At 45.7% G+C, this 13,939-nt stretch overlaps 1 protein-coding gene across 2 annotated transcripts in view; it reads left to right on the top strand.

Annotated features, from left to right (window-relative positions):
* Positions 1-13,939, top strand: part of PMM1 (phosphomannomutase 1) — a 172,091-nt gene that overhangs the window by 147,892 nt on the left and 10,260 nt on the right. The window contains exons 2-4 of one of the 2 annotated variants that reach the window (XM_063133613.1): positions 8,704-8,809; positions 12,911-13,028; positions 13,342-13,418. In XM_063133613.1, coding sequence (XP_062989683.1) covers positions 8,726-8,809; positions 12,911-13,028; positions 13,342-13,418 — 279 coding nt within the window. In that variant the 5' untranslated portion in view covers positions 8,704-8,725. Of the gene's footprint in view, positions 1-8,700; positions 8,810-12,910; positions 13,029-13,341; positions 13,419-13,939 lie in introns of those variants that run through there. The other variant, XM_063133614.1, reaches the window with a different exon arrangement.

Raw genomic sequence — 13,939 nt, 5'->3', positions numbered from 1 at the left:
CAAATGAGGAAGTACACAAGGAGGAGGAGGCCCATTGACAGCTTCATCCCATGTACCCATTTCCCTTGAATTATTTCCATAGCGTAAAGCTGTTGTTGTTAGCTAAATCACACCCCAGGCGGTGGCGCTCCTAAGATCCTTTGCATACCAGGAAAAGGGTTTAAGGGGGGGAATGTAAAAAATCAACAGATGACCCAAACCGATTCAAATTTGATATGCTGAAAGCCCTCCATAACATCTATTACTGTGCCAATTTTGATGTCTTTATCTTTAAAACTTACGCAGATGTAAGCATTTGTTTAATTTGCAGTTTAAAAATATCAAATCATCCTCCTGCACCCCCAGTGGCCGCTCGGAGAACAACAAAAGATTTGTTCTTAAAGGAGTACAAAATACATCGGTTCTTTTGGCTAAGAAGCACAATTAAAGCAGGATGCATAGGAGTAATTCACCATCAAAGCAGATTATAAGATGGAAAACTTTGGAGTCCTTTGCATGCAATTTGCAGTGATTGCACAGTATAACGCTCGTGTGATGAAGCTATGAGTGCTGTTATAATGGCGCTGCTTCTCCTGCACACAGCAGAAGAGAGCAGCAATTCTGAGTGTAAAAAAACATTGGACTTAAAGAGGGTTTTTTTGTCACGCAAGGGAGGGCAGAAGGCGTGCAGGAGGCAGATGACATCATGTGAGGGACGACCTGAGCAAACTCTGTGAGTGCCCAGTAACGAGCGTGCAATAAAACACTCGTCGGATGGAGCTTCAAGCCAGGAACTTTGAGAAAGGGGATGCTTTCCTTGGTTGCTTCTGCTTGTATGCTTCTGCTTTCCTTGGTTGGAAAATAGTTTTGCAGACAAGCCAGGACTGCAGTGCTTATTTCTGAGAAAGTATCTATATATTCTGGCTTCAATCTTATAGGGCTGCAGTCTTAGGCACTTGGTTGGTTTCAGTGCAAATTATGCATTTGGTAATTCAAACACTCAAAATGCATACTGTCTCTTCTAAAATGGTGCTGAGAAAAACAACTGCTTCAAAATGTTTGGAGAAGGGGGAGGTGAGGCAGTCATGAGTGAAAAAGCTGATGGGACCAGACAGCACTGCCCTCAGTTATGCCTCCCTCTCTGTGTGGACAGGTCATAATGAGAGAGACACATCTAAAAAGAGCTCAATGCCCCCCCTGAGATGTGAATAGGCAATGGCAGTTCTGCTTGTAGCTTATAGCTGAAGAAGCAATGATGGGTAGTACCAGGGTTCCTCCGGCTGGAAGCACCCTTAGTGAGAGCATGTGCCTCTTTTCAAAGCAGTGCAGTTTCACCTGTGCAAGTACAACCTCTACTGTATACTCTACAGTTCATGTAGACGAACCAAAGCACTAAATGGCAGTGGCAGTGGCTAAATGTGGTGATTCTTCTGCCCAAGGGTACAGTCGCTCCCAGCGCTGCTAATCAAAAGTCCTATGTAGCTATTCTATCTTCTCTTCCTCAATGGATTTTTTTGTGGGAAGAAAAGGTGGAACAAGTGGTGGGGAAACATGGGAGGGTTATGAGTTGAAAACATGACATCTGGAACCCCTTAAAACTCTGGGAGTGAAGCAGTGCAATTGCACACAAAAAAGTCTCATCTGGAAGCACTCTACATCTAGAGCAGAGGGACTGCATTGCAGTGGTGGCTGAGGCCAAAGGCAAAGTGGGCAGGACAAAGCAAAACAGCACACACCCCAAAAAAGCCAACACATTTTGGTTTAAAAACTCTGCTTGGCAGTAGCAGGTATTGGAGGCTGGTGCCTCTGATGTCAGTAGGGTGGCAAAGACCCTTGGATCACTCCTTTAGAGTTCTGACTGAAATCCAGAGTGGATTCACTGACATCAGAGGCATCGTCCTAGGAGAGACATCACAACCATTTAGAATGAGAAATCTGCACAAAAGCTGGCAAGCAACTCTACAATCAATGGTTGAAGGAATGTTAGGGGAGGACACCACTGGCGACCTCCAGAGAGCTAGATCTGACCCCTGGCTGAGATTCTGCACTCTGAATCTACAGATTCTTGACTATTTCAGTACATTTCTAGCCCTTGTGACTCTGAAGAGGAACTTGAAGATGTACACTCATGGGCCTCAAAAGCCATGAGGAGGGTAGAGTAAAATTCCAGGGTTCAGGGAGTAGAACTAGAGTTTCAGGAGTCAAAATGCAGCTCTTGACTCCTTTCTGCGTGATTAGCAGAAGTGGAATAAATGATGAAGAAAAGCAAACGTGTAGAAATTTTAGTTAGCAAAGTACAAAACTTTGGTTTCCTTGGCTCTGAGTTTTTGTTTGTGTGTGTGCAAAACCTAAGACTAAGGGGGCTGAATCCCCATCATCCTACCACATCAAGATGACCTGAAGGACCCAATTAAAAGATTCCACAGTCGGAGAATAGAAAGGCTCTTCCAGCTAAAGATTACTGGAGCTGTGTTATATATCATCAGACGAGCATTATATTGCACACTTGTTACTGGGCATTCATGGATTTTCATGGGTCCCTCTCACGTGGTCATCTGCCCTTCCGCCCCTTCTAGCCTTTTTCCCTTCTAGCCTTCTTCATGCAACAACAACAAAAAACCAGTAAGTCTGTATTGTTTTTAAAGAGGGAAGTTGCCGCTATCTCTTGCCTTGTGCAGAAGTGGTGTGATAAAAATGCCCCCTGAATGGGCTATGTGCACTTTTTTACTTTTTCCTTCGAGGGGGTGGGGTGGAGAAATGACGGTAGGCAAGCGTGATTTCCCACCCCCCTCATCTGATGGAGTTCAGAGGCCATGGATTAGTAAATCAGAATGAAGGTGACAGACCAAGAAAATAATCATAATAGCATTTGGTTTGCAATGATTATTGTGGCTTTTTAAAAACTAGGCAGAACATCAACTAAGTTATTACAATAGATTGCCCCTAGGTGGCACTAACCCATGTGAGTCCTTCATTTGTTCTTCAGACTTGAGCATCTTGGGCTTTAAACTCCCACGGCTGCTTTTAGTAAGGAAAAATCACTTCTGGAAGGGATGGCTTTCAGTGGATAAGAAGTGTGGAAGTGTAAGCCTGTCCACACCCTTTCCCACACTTTCTGTGTAGCTCCCCCACTGTCATCTACATATCACTGAAACCCAAACCTCCTGATGACCTTTCCCAGCAGCTTCATATAAATTGGGGTGAGGGTCTTTTTCAGCTGGAGGAGCAAAGGTGGCAGGGTTGGGGCTGCATAGAAATTACCAAAAAAATACCAACATATAGCTTAAAGCTCTTCCTGCTAGTAACTAAGTCTTAGGAGAGGGATGCCAACCTTTTAGAATTGGGACGGGTGGGCTTGCTTAGGTCACCAGAGGGACTTGCTTAGGTCACCAGAAGGACTGGATTTGGCCCCAGGCTTAAGCTTACCCACCTCTTATAAAGATGTAAGAGTGTGGTTCCACCAAATCTACCTGCTGGTACTGGTCAAATGAATAGAAGCAGAGACATCCTATCACTGGACCCCCATACTCCCAATTCATACAGTCGGTCCAGGATGATACAGTAGCGAGTGGTATCAAAAGCCAGGCATTGGGTATAATCAGCCTGTATAATCTTTCCCAGCAGTATAAGCTTGATCACGGTGGTACAGGCATTGGTAACCTCAAGATTGGATTACTGCAACGCGCTCTATGTGGGGCTGCCCTTGAAGCTGCTCCAGAAGCTGGAGCTAGTGCAGAATGCTGCAGCTCGGCTGTTGTCCGGAGCTGCCCCTTTCCAGCATGTAACTCCTCTGCTGAGGGAACTGCACTGGCTGCCTATTCGCTACCGGGCCAGGTTTAAGGTTCTTGTACTTGTGTAAACAACTTGGCACCAGGATACCTGAGAGAGCGCCTTCTCCCTTACCAACCTGCCCGGTCACTGAGGTCATCCAAGGGCCTGCTTCTCGTGGTTCCACCTAGATCCATCCTCCGATTGGAATCCACCAGGGGAAGAGCCTTCAACGTGGTGGCGCCCCTCCTGTGGAATTCCCTGCCTCTGGAGGTCAGGCAGGAGCCAACCTTGTACTCCTTTCGGTGCCTCCTGAAAACATCTTTATTCCAAGAAGCCTTTCTTTAACATGCACCCTTGGATTTCTTTTTTTTTTTTTTTGCTTCTTTTTAAATTTTGTTTTAATTATTATTATTATTATTTATTTATATAGCACCATCAATGTACATGGTGCTGTACAGATAACACAGTAAATAGCAAGACCCTGCCGCATAGGCTTACAATCTAATAAAGTTGTAGTAAACAATAAGGAGGGAAAGGAGAATGCAAACAGGCACAGGGAAGTGTAAACAGGCACCGGGTAGGTAGTCTTTTCCCCCCCTTCCAAACAAAAGTGTCTGTAGTGGGCAAATTTCCTTCTATCCTAAGTTGCCTCGGAGGCTGTTCATTTTACCTTGTACACCACTCCGAAATTTTTCAATAGGGAGCGGTATATATTCCAAATAAATAAATAATAAATAAATAATCTTTCCCAGCAGCATCAGCACAGCTAGAGCGGTTTCTGTGCCTGAAAGGTGATTGAAATGGGTCTAGAGTCTAGACTATAAATTTATTCCAATGCTCCATGAAGTTGCACACCCACCACACACTCAATTTGCTCGCACTTTGCCCAGAAGGGGAAGATTTGCCACCGGCTGATAGTTCTCATCCTCAGGGTCCAAGGAGAGTCTTTCAAGGACCCGTCACACCCCTGCTTCCTTCAAGCAGTGTTTGTGTTTTCTGTGAAACCTGAAGCTCCATTTCTACCGCCACTGACATTGTTCTTGCCTAAAAGGGCCATCCTCCTGGTTAATTTCAGCCCATCTTCTGCTCTCTGGTCATAGCAAGTGTGTGTGCTCCCAATATCAAATATCAGACTTACCTTGCAGGTTCAGTCTGCTCTGAACACCAGAGAATGATAGTTCTGATCGAAGATGTGATAGCAGGGAATAAAACCTACCTTCATACAGCCTTGCACGAGTTTGGGCTGTCTCCGTCGGGGTGGTAAAAGACATCTGTGTTTCTCTCTCTCCTAGGTTACAGAGGAGCAAAGGGACCCTGGTTTTCTCTTTAAGTCACTGTGCAGGGTTGGTTGCATCAGAATCCCCAGGGGTTGTTAGTGGCTATCTGCCAAACACAGCTTCATTAAGCAGCAATAATAGCAAATATCCACTGCTAGAGATATAATGGTCATAATCCACCCTTGCCAGATTTAGGAGCTCTCACGCTTGCTTCTTTCATAGGACTGCAAATAAGGGCTGGAGGCAAGGCCACAGGCTTTCACATTTGACAGATTCCTTAGAGCTCCCCATGTTCCTTGGGTCAAAAAACCAAGGGTGCATCCAGACTAGCACTACCAATCAGAAGGCATTGTGCAGCTCTTCCATTTCTTCTTCTTTTGAATGGGCTTTCCACAATAAGAAAGAAGTTGTAAGAAACAGAGGGAAAACATTGGGAGGGTTATGAATGGAAGATGATAACTTCTGGACCCTCGAGAGGCACAATTCTATGCATGTTTAGACAGGAAAAAAAAGCCCTGCAAAAAGAGCTGCTGGCTGGGGAATGCTGGGAGTTGTAGGGCCTTTTTCTGTCTAAACATGCATAGGATTGAACCCTAAAATTCTATGAATGAGGCAGGCTGAAGGCACAATAAGAGCTTTGTCTGGATGTATCCCCAAGACAACCAGCCTGTCCGTGCAAACTTTCTACTTCAGCTTTGACATAAGATGAAAAGGGTAAGGAGAAGGAACAGCAGGGCTTTCAGGCAAGGGGGATTGTAGCAGTGAATTTAATTTGAAGACCTGCTGGCTTGCAGTGCTGCCTATGGATTGATTTCAGCTCATGTTTGTTGTTTTATTCCCTTGCTGATTCCCTTGAATATTCCTATAATTAACACAGTTTCCCCCCTGTAAAGGACCACCAGTGGCTTTTAGAACCAAAATGTCTGATTCCTTTTGAAATTTGAATAATTCTGTTTCTGCTCCCACTCCAGTGATGGGTTTGTGCTATGCTCATTTTGAGAACTTCCCGCTTACCTGCACCATGGATAGATTGCAAGGAAGGGGAACCGCCAGCCCCATCCAGCCTGACAGCCAAAATGTATAAATATTGTAAGCCTATGCGGCAGGGTCTTGCTATTTACTGTGTTATCAGTACAGCACCATGTACATTGATGGTGCTATATAAATAAATAAATAATAATAATAATAATAATAATAATAATAATAATACAAGCAAAAATAATAAAAGTCTTAGCATTCCAATACATTATTTTAAATGGGCCTATATATATTTAATTAATCCCCCCTCTCTTGCATAATTCCCAGTCCCCTTTCCTTTTGTGTCATGTCTTTTAGATTGTAAGCCTGTGGGCAAGGACTGTCAAGAAATACTTTTGTAAGCCGCCGTGAGAGCCTTTTTTGGCTGAATGGCGGCATAAAAATGCTTAAATAAATAAATAAATAAAAAATAATTTCACCATGAAAGCTTTATCCACAACATGTTTTTTTTGGGGGGGGGGGGACCAATTAGAAACATAAGCAGTGATTGATTCCCCTAACCCTATTAACTGCCCTATTTTTACATTTGGCAAGATATAATAAATTCCATATCTGACTTCTGCATAACATTGTTCTGATCATAAAGGGAATAGGGTGACTATCTATAATAAGATGCAAATGAATTTCCCAGTAACTTAAGGCCATCCAAAAGATACTGCTTTCTCTTGAATGAATAGTATTATATCTATACAATCACATTTATACAATTACTATTATCCATCTGGCAATTATGATTTAGGAGGATATTATGTATTTGCTTTTGGGTGCAAGCTTAAAAACTTTGGAATGCAATGGCAGTGCTTCTCCACCTGTGGAGAGGGAAACTGGTGTGGCTGCGCTTAAACCCATGAGCCTGCCCCCACCCCAATATGCCTGCGGAAAGCTCTGCAGCTGCAGCTATCCCACTGGCTGCGTTCAGGCTGCATTGGGGGAGGGAAATGCACCATCTCAAGGCAGCCAAAGTTGCACAGAATCCTAAGCCCCCTCATTCCCCTGACATAACCCCCCAAAAGAGTCCTCAGCTATACCAGCCATGGAGCTGAGGTAGTTAATCCCCTCCTACTGACTGCAATGGGAAAGAAAAAAGAATAAGGGCCCAATCCTATGTATGTTTAGTCAGAAAAAAGGTCTTACAACTCCCAGCATTCCCCAGCCAGCATGGGGAATCCTGGGAGATGTAGGAGCTTTTTTCTGCCCAAAACTGCATAGGATTGTACCTTAAAGGTAGGGAAACTGCCCCATCTTGCCCCGCCCTGGATGCAGCAAGCTGGCAGGCCTTAGAAAGTGGCATCTCAGTCTGTGTTTCTCTCTCTCTCTCTCTCTCTCACACACACACACACACACAGAGAGAGAGAGAGGATTGGTCTGATCTTCTTGAGGAGTAAGATATTGGTGCTATTATATCGTTAACAAGTTCTCCTTTAAATCAGAATTGATCAGAATTTTGGGGCATTTCTGCAGCCCGCTGCCTTCTGAGGCTCAACATTGTGCCACATCTGGGAGAAGGATAACATATGAGAATAAATAGCTGCCTGCACAGGCTAGCACTTGTGACAAGTGTCCTGTTTGCCTAATTTCTGAGCCACAGATTTGACACAGTAATAGTTCATTTATCTTCCAAATTTGCAACCCAAATAAAAAGTGATTGATGGCTTCGGGCTCATCCCAACATTCAAAACAAAGACTAATGCAATCAATCTTGCTCTGCAGCTCTTTGTTGCTCTAACGGGCAGGACTAGAATCAATGGGTGGAAATTGCATGGAAGCAGATTCTACAATAAGAGCTGTTAGCAGTGGACCAGACTGTCTCTGGAGGTGGTGGGTTCTCCTTCATTGGGGGCATTTCACCAGAGGCTGGATGGCCATGTGTCAGGGATGCTGTAGCTGCAATCTTGCAGGGCAGTGATTGAGCAGCAGGCTGGACTAGATGATCCCTGAGATTCCTTCCAACTCTATGACTCTATGCTGCTCCATAACATGTTATTTTGCCATACAATAAATAAAGCAATTTAGGGCACAATCCAATACACAGAAAAAGTGACCTACAACTCCCAGCATTCCAACCAGCCATGCTGTCTGGGGAATGGTGGGACTTTTTTCTGTCTAAACGTGATAAAATTTCAGAGAGAGAGAGAGAGAGAGAGAGACTGTGCTGATGAAATGGACTGAGGTCCATATATGCTATTTTCCCCCAACCTGGGTGATGCTGGGATTTGTAGTCCAGCACATCTGGAGGGCACCAGGTTGGGAGAGACTGGCTTATGCCATAACGAACGTGTTAGCCTTTAAGAAGCTGCCAGCTAGCCACAAGAGTCTGGAAATTCACAACCGGTTCCCTTTACAGGGAAGCAAACATTGTTGTGTTGTTCTTTTGTGGGAATCCTTTTTCTTGGGAATGGCGGAGACACTCCTGCAAGCTCCAGCCCAAGGAGCACCAAGTTGGCCGCCGCCGCCGCCGCTCCTTCGCCCGCCAACGGGCGTGTACGTGTTGCCAGTCCGGTTTCCACGAGTCACATGAGCGGCCCCTCGCGCCCGCAATTGGCTCGGCTGCGGGCCGACGCCTCCTGCCCGCCTCCCGGCAAAGCGCAGCCTTGTCGCTGCTGCTGCTGCTGCTCTCGCCGCCGCCGAGGAAGGAGAGGGGAGGCGCGGGGGGAGCTGCCATGGCTGCCCCCGAGGCGCGCGCCAGCCCGGAGCGCATCCTCTGCCTCTTCGACGTGGATGGGACCCTCACGCCGCCTCGCCAGGTACCGGATCTTCCAGCCTCTCCTCCCCCAGAATCTCCCCGTCCCGCGCTCGCCCTTGAGCAACCCACCCGCTAAATGAATGGAGAGACCGGGTCCAGAGATCGGCCCGCCGGGCGCTGGGTTCGAGGCGGGCAGAGCTTGCTGCTTGCCTCGGAGCGCGAACCGAGTTCGCCCCTTGCCGCCTCCGCCTCCCGCCCTCAGCAGCTGCGAGGCAGCGATTGCGAGAGACGCGTCGCTGCAGGAGTTCAAGCCAGGGCCAGGAGCGAGCGAGGTCTCGCCTAGCAAGGAAGCGGCTGTGACGCTGGCCGGGTTGGGCTGGAGGCGCTTCTCTTCGGCGCCGGTTGCGTAAGACTAGATCAGAGCAAGCCGAGCCGTTTTTGCACCACGCAAGGGAAGCAGCCTCACTGCGTCCGATGGCGCGCACTCCCTAGGCAAGCACTCGAACATAGAAGTGGCGGCCGCTTCAGAGGAGACATCTGTAGGATTGCGATGTTAGGCACCCCTCCCCCCAAAAAACTCGTCACCCAGATGTAGGACAGCCTTCCCCCAACAAAGCCAGGGATGGGGGGAGGTAGTCCGATACATCCGGAAGGCCCCTAGCAGGTCTGCAAGGAGGGTATAATGGTGCTGGCCATCCACCTGGTTTTGCCCCAGAGTCATCCTATCCATGCAGGTTCCATTTAGCCATCATGTTTCATAGTCCCAGAGACTGATGCTCCATTAATTGGTCTAATCTCTCCTTCTCCTCCTCCTTCTCCTAAACGGACATCAAAAGGAGTCGTCAGCACCACACCTTGTGGAAGGGAGTTCCACAAGTAAAATCAGTGTTCTATTATTATTTTTTAAAAACTGATTTCTTTTGTTGGCCTGATACCCTTGCAAACCATCTTCCTTGGGTGACCCTGACTTTTAATGTATTATGAGAGGGAGGGGATAGAATTTTGATCTGTTCTCTCATTTTCTCCTGCTGCCTGGGAGGGCTGTCCTGACTGTGACAACCATTGCTCCTCTCACCCCACCAACACCCAAGCCTGTAACCAGGAAGGGGGGAGTGGATTTAATAATTATTATTTTAATTATTAAAATAATTTACAAACAAATTATTTTTAAAAGTTTACAATTTTGCCTTTGCAAAGCTTGCAAACCAGAAGAACTGTTTTGGCTCCCCGCCCTCCGAATTTTTAGGCTGGTTACTGACCTGCCACAATCACCATCACCTTTTCTTTGCTCTCAGAATCCCTGGATAGTGACATCCTAATCAAAATACGAAGAAGCCCAAGACTCTGCCCTCCAATCACAGTGTTTATTTACTCAAATAGTAGCCTTATCTCTATTGGAGGGTCATAGGGCCTGCCTGAATGAGTACTGGATTTGCCATAAGTCAAGCTAAGCCAAACGGACACTGCCTGTCACTTGCACATTCTTCTGTGTTGCCCCAGAGGGTGGTTCCTCCACCCTGGTGAGCCTTTCCTAAGCATCATCTCAAATGCACAAAGACTCGCAGGAAAGAAAGAAAGTCGGTCCACACCTTTGAAATAAGACTTCCTTTGAAATACAACTACAGCTTTTCAATAAATCTACAAGCAGTATGCCAAGTGGTATTACATGTTGGACCTGGCTGGATTTGGCCTGCACACCTGAGGTTCTGCTCCCATCATGCCCAACAGTGTAATGATGAGGGGGTTTCTTCAGCCTTCCCCAACGTGGTGCCCTCCAGATGGGTTGGACTGGGATTTGCATAATTTTCAGCCAGCATGACCATTGGCTGGGAATGAACAAAGTTGCAGTCAACATATCTGGAGGGCACCAGGTTGGGAAAGGCTCTCATTATGCTTATATAGCTCAGTGGACATCTGGTAAGAGATTCTGGCTGCCGGCCATTATGATGCTGGGATTATGTAAGTATTTATAAGGACAGAGTCTTTAGAACTGTTTATTTGCAGTGAGTTTGCTACTTCTGTTTCTCCCACTCTCTTATATTGAATATATATATATATTCTCTTTTGATTTTGAACCCTGGGGGGTGACTTGATCATTTTCCGAACTCATGGATTGCCATCTCAACCCATGTGCCTAGCTCTTTGTCCATGCTTTAGGTAAGCTTTTAAGGTAAAGTCGAAGGAAGGTACAGATTGGGGCCCTTACCTGTTGGAAACCAAAGGGTGGACTAGTAGTCCTTCCCTGCTCTCAGGTTAATTGTTGCAGCTCTTCAGTGTCTCCTACTTGAGAATTAGGGAGACTCAGGAGGCTGTGGCATTCTATTCATGAGCAAATTGAAGGAAGCTTCTGTGATGGTGGTGAAGGCAATTTGCTTTTCCGCAGACCAGCGTGTCTCCGAGCAACTCTTAAGTGTTGACAAAGGCTTACTGAGAGGCTTCCCTTGCGTGCATATTACAAGTGGTCTGAACATAAGAAGACCTGTGCTGGATCAGAGCAAAGTCTTATCTAGTTCAGCCTTCTATTCGCACACTGGTCTGTGGAAAGCCCACAGCAGGAGTGCAATAGGGCCCTCCTGCTCATGTCATCCAGCAGTTGGTATCCAGAGGCATACTGTCTGATACTGGATGTAATATATAGCTATCATGATTAGTAGTTGATGTTGATAACCTTACCCTCTGTGAATTTGTCTAATCCCCTTTTAAAGCCATCTAATTTGGTGGCCATCCCTGAAACTTAGAGTACTGAATTCTACAATTAAACTACCCTGTTTCTTCAATTCTAAGACACACTTTTTTCCCATATAAACATCTCTAAAAATGGGGTGCATCTTAGAATCGCAAGGGAATCAGTAGGTTCATATCCTTTTTACATTCTACCTTTAATGAGCTCAGGGCAACATATAAGAGGTTAACACAAATAATTTCTATTCACAAAGACAATAAGAACATAGGAAGCTGCCTTAACCAAGTCAGGCTAATGGTCCATGTAGCTCAGTATTGTCAAATGGCTCTCCAGAGTTTCAGGCAGGCATTATTATCCCAGCCCTACCTAGAGATGTGAGGGATTTAACCTAGGCCTTCTGCACAGAAAGCATGAGGTCTGTCACTGAGCTAGAGCCCTTCCCAAACTCTGTGTGAAGACAGGAGGAGAAACAAAGAATGTTTGTAAGAGTCAACAGATGTTATCCCTTCCAACTTGCATATGGGACTTTGTCCTCTCTTACTCTGTAGGCATCTTCCTCTGGAACATCAGAAAACAATCCACAGGTCAAAGAGGCAACAGAGATATCAGGGAGGAGGAAAACTGGGTGGATTCAGCCCTGTAGCTGCTTTGCAAAGAAAATTTATCTCTAGAGTGGGGGGAGGGGATTCTTGAATCTTTTCCAGGAGTCCGGGAGTTTTCCCTCCCAGCGCTGCTTCTTTACAGTATCAGAGGCCAGCTAGGGGGAAAGGGACTTTGTGGGATGGGCTGTAGTACAAAAAGAGTGCAAAGAGGAAAGTGACGAGCAGGGAGAGGGTTCAGCACCACTTACCCGCATGATTCTGGGGTGGTTTTAAATGGTCCCCCATCTCTGCTTTAGAGACAGTTGGGGGGAAAACCCTTTTTAGGAGGCACAGGGTTGTCATTTTCCCAGGAGGCTAATTTGCCAGCCGCCTGCATTGAAAATATTTAGACTGAGATGGTAGAGTCTTCCCCAACCACCACCATCTTTCTTGCTGTGTTCCTCCCTCAGCTCTCTATCAGAGCCTGGCTGAGAAGAAAAAGGGTTGTGTATTGCAGCTTTCCCCAACCTAGAACTTTCCAGATGTGTTGGGGCGATGGGAATTGTAGTCCAACACATCTGGAGGGTGCCAGGATGGCAAAGGCGGGAGCTTTGTATCTCTTCTGTTTTGTCAATCTCTCAGCCTCACTGTATGAGATGCTTCCACTTCTACAGCATCCAAATCCACCGGCTTTCCTGGCAATTTCAGGCATTTCTTGCTCAAGCCTGCAAAAGCTCATTCTACCACAATGAATTGGGTAGCTTTTAAGGCAATCTGGGACTCTGACAATTTTTTTTTTTTTTTTTTGGTCTCATATCAGTGTGCAAATAGCTTGATAGCTTTTCCATTAAAAAACGCCATTTCCTAATAGCATGCCCTCTTTCTCCATTTCCTTCAGAAAATTGAGCCTGAGATAGCAGAGTTTCTTGAAGAGCTGCGAAAGAGGGTGATGATCGGTGTGGTGGGCGGCTCAGACTACTCCAAAATAGCTGAGCAGCTGGGAGAAGGGGATGAAGGTGAGCAATGCATGTGGGTTTTTTCTCTTACCGTAGCTCAATTTTTTGATGAATTAATGTTTACAAACATGCTGCAAGTTTTAAAAATCCCAGTCGTATTGGTGAACTATGCAGGCCAATTCAATCGGGACTTTACCATTTCAGACTGCAGGTGTGGGAATCGTATGTTTGAAAGGTCTTCCAGCTTACGTATCCTGTTTGGCTCCTGACTGATGAAAAGGGCTGCATAACTATTTATCTCTGACCTTAATTTCTCTTCCCCCACTTCCTCCCCTCAACATACCCTCTGCCCCTATAAACCCATCCCCCACAGTCATCGACAAGTTTGATTACGTCTTTGCGGAAAATGGCACCGTGCAGTACAAGAACGGGCAGCTAGTCTCCAAGCAGGTAGGCCTGGCCTCCTCGTGTTCTGCCACCAACATTGCAAATTTGCCTCTCCACCAAATCTCTCAGCGAGAAAAAGTGGAATCCAAAGCCTCTCAGGGTTATCTGGTCCCACTGAGTGATCAAATACGTCGAAATATAATAAAGGAAGCCAAAAATGGGGGAGGCCAAACCAGAAAGTGACCTTTGAATGCTTTTGTTTTGTACTGTACTAAGCCCAATATATTTTGCACATCTTCATTGCTTCAGGGGCACTCAAAGAAATGACAGCAAGGGAGACATGAAGAACACTGAGCACTGAAATGAAAACTTTACATAAAAATATACATGCTATAAGGTATTTGCAAGGTTATTATTTTAATATTCATTTCTCTTCATATGATATCTTGTTGACATTTCTTTAGTGGCCCTGAGGAAGGTGGCATGTGAAAAACACATTGGGCATATTACATCTCAAACGGAATTCTTTGAGCAACATTTTGAGGTTTCACCTTCCCTTTTGTTGTTGTTGTTGTTGTTTTATA

The sequence above is a fragment of the Elgaria multicarinata genome, chromosome 9 (assembly GCF_023053635.1).
Source record: "Elgaria multicarinata webbii isolate HBS135686 ecotype San Diego chromosome 9, rElgMul1.1.pri, whole genome shotgun sequence".
In the NCBI taxonomy this organism is placed as follows: domain Eukaryota; kingdom Metazoa; phylum Chordata; class Lepidosauria; order Squamata; family Anguidae; genus Elgaria; species Elgaria multicarinata.
Note: the sequence above shows the minus strand (reverse complement) of the source record. Positions and strands in the feature narration are given on the sequence as shown.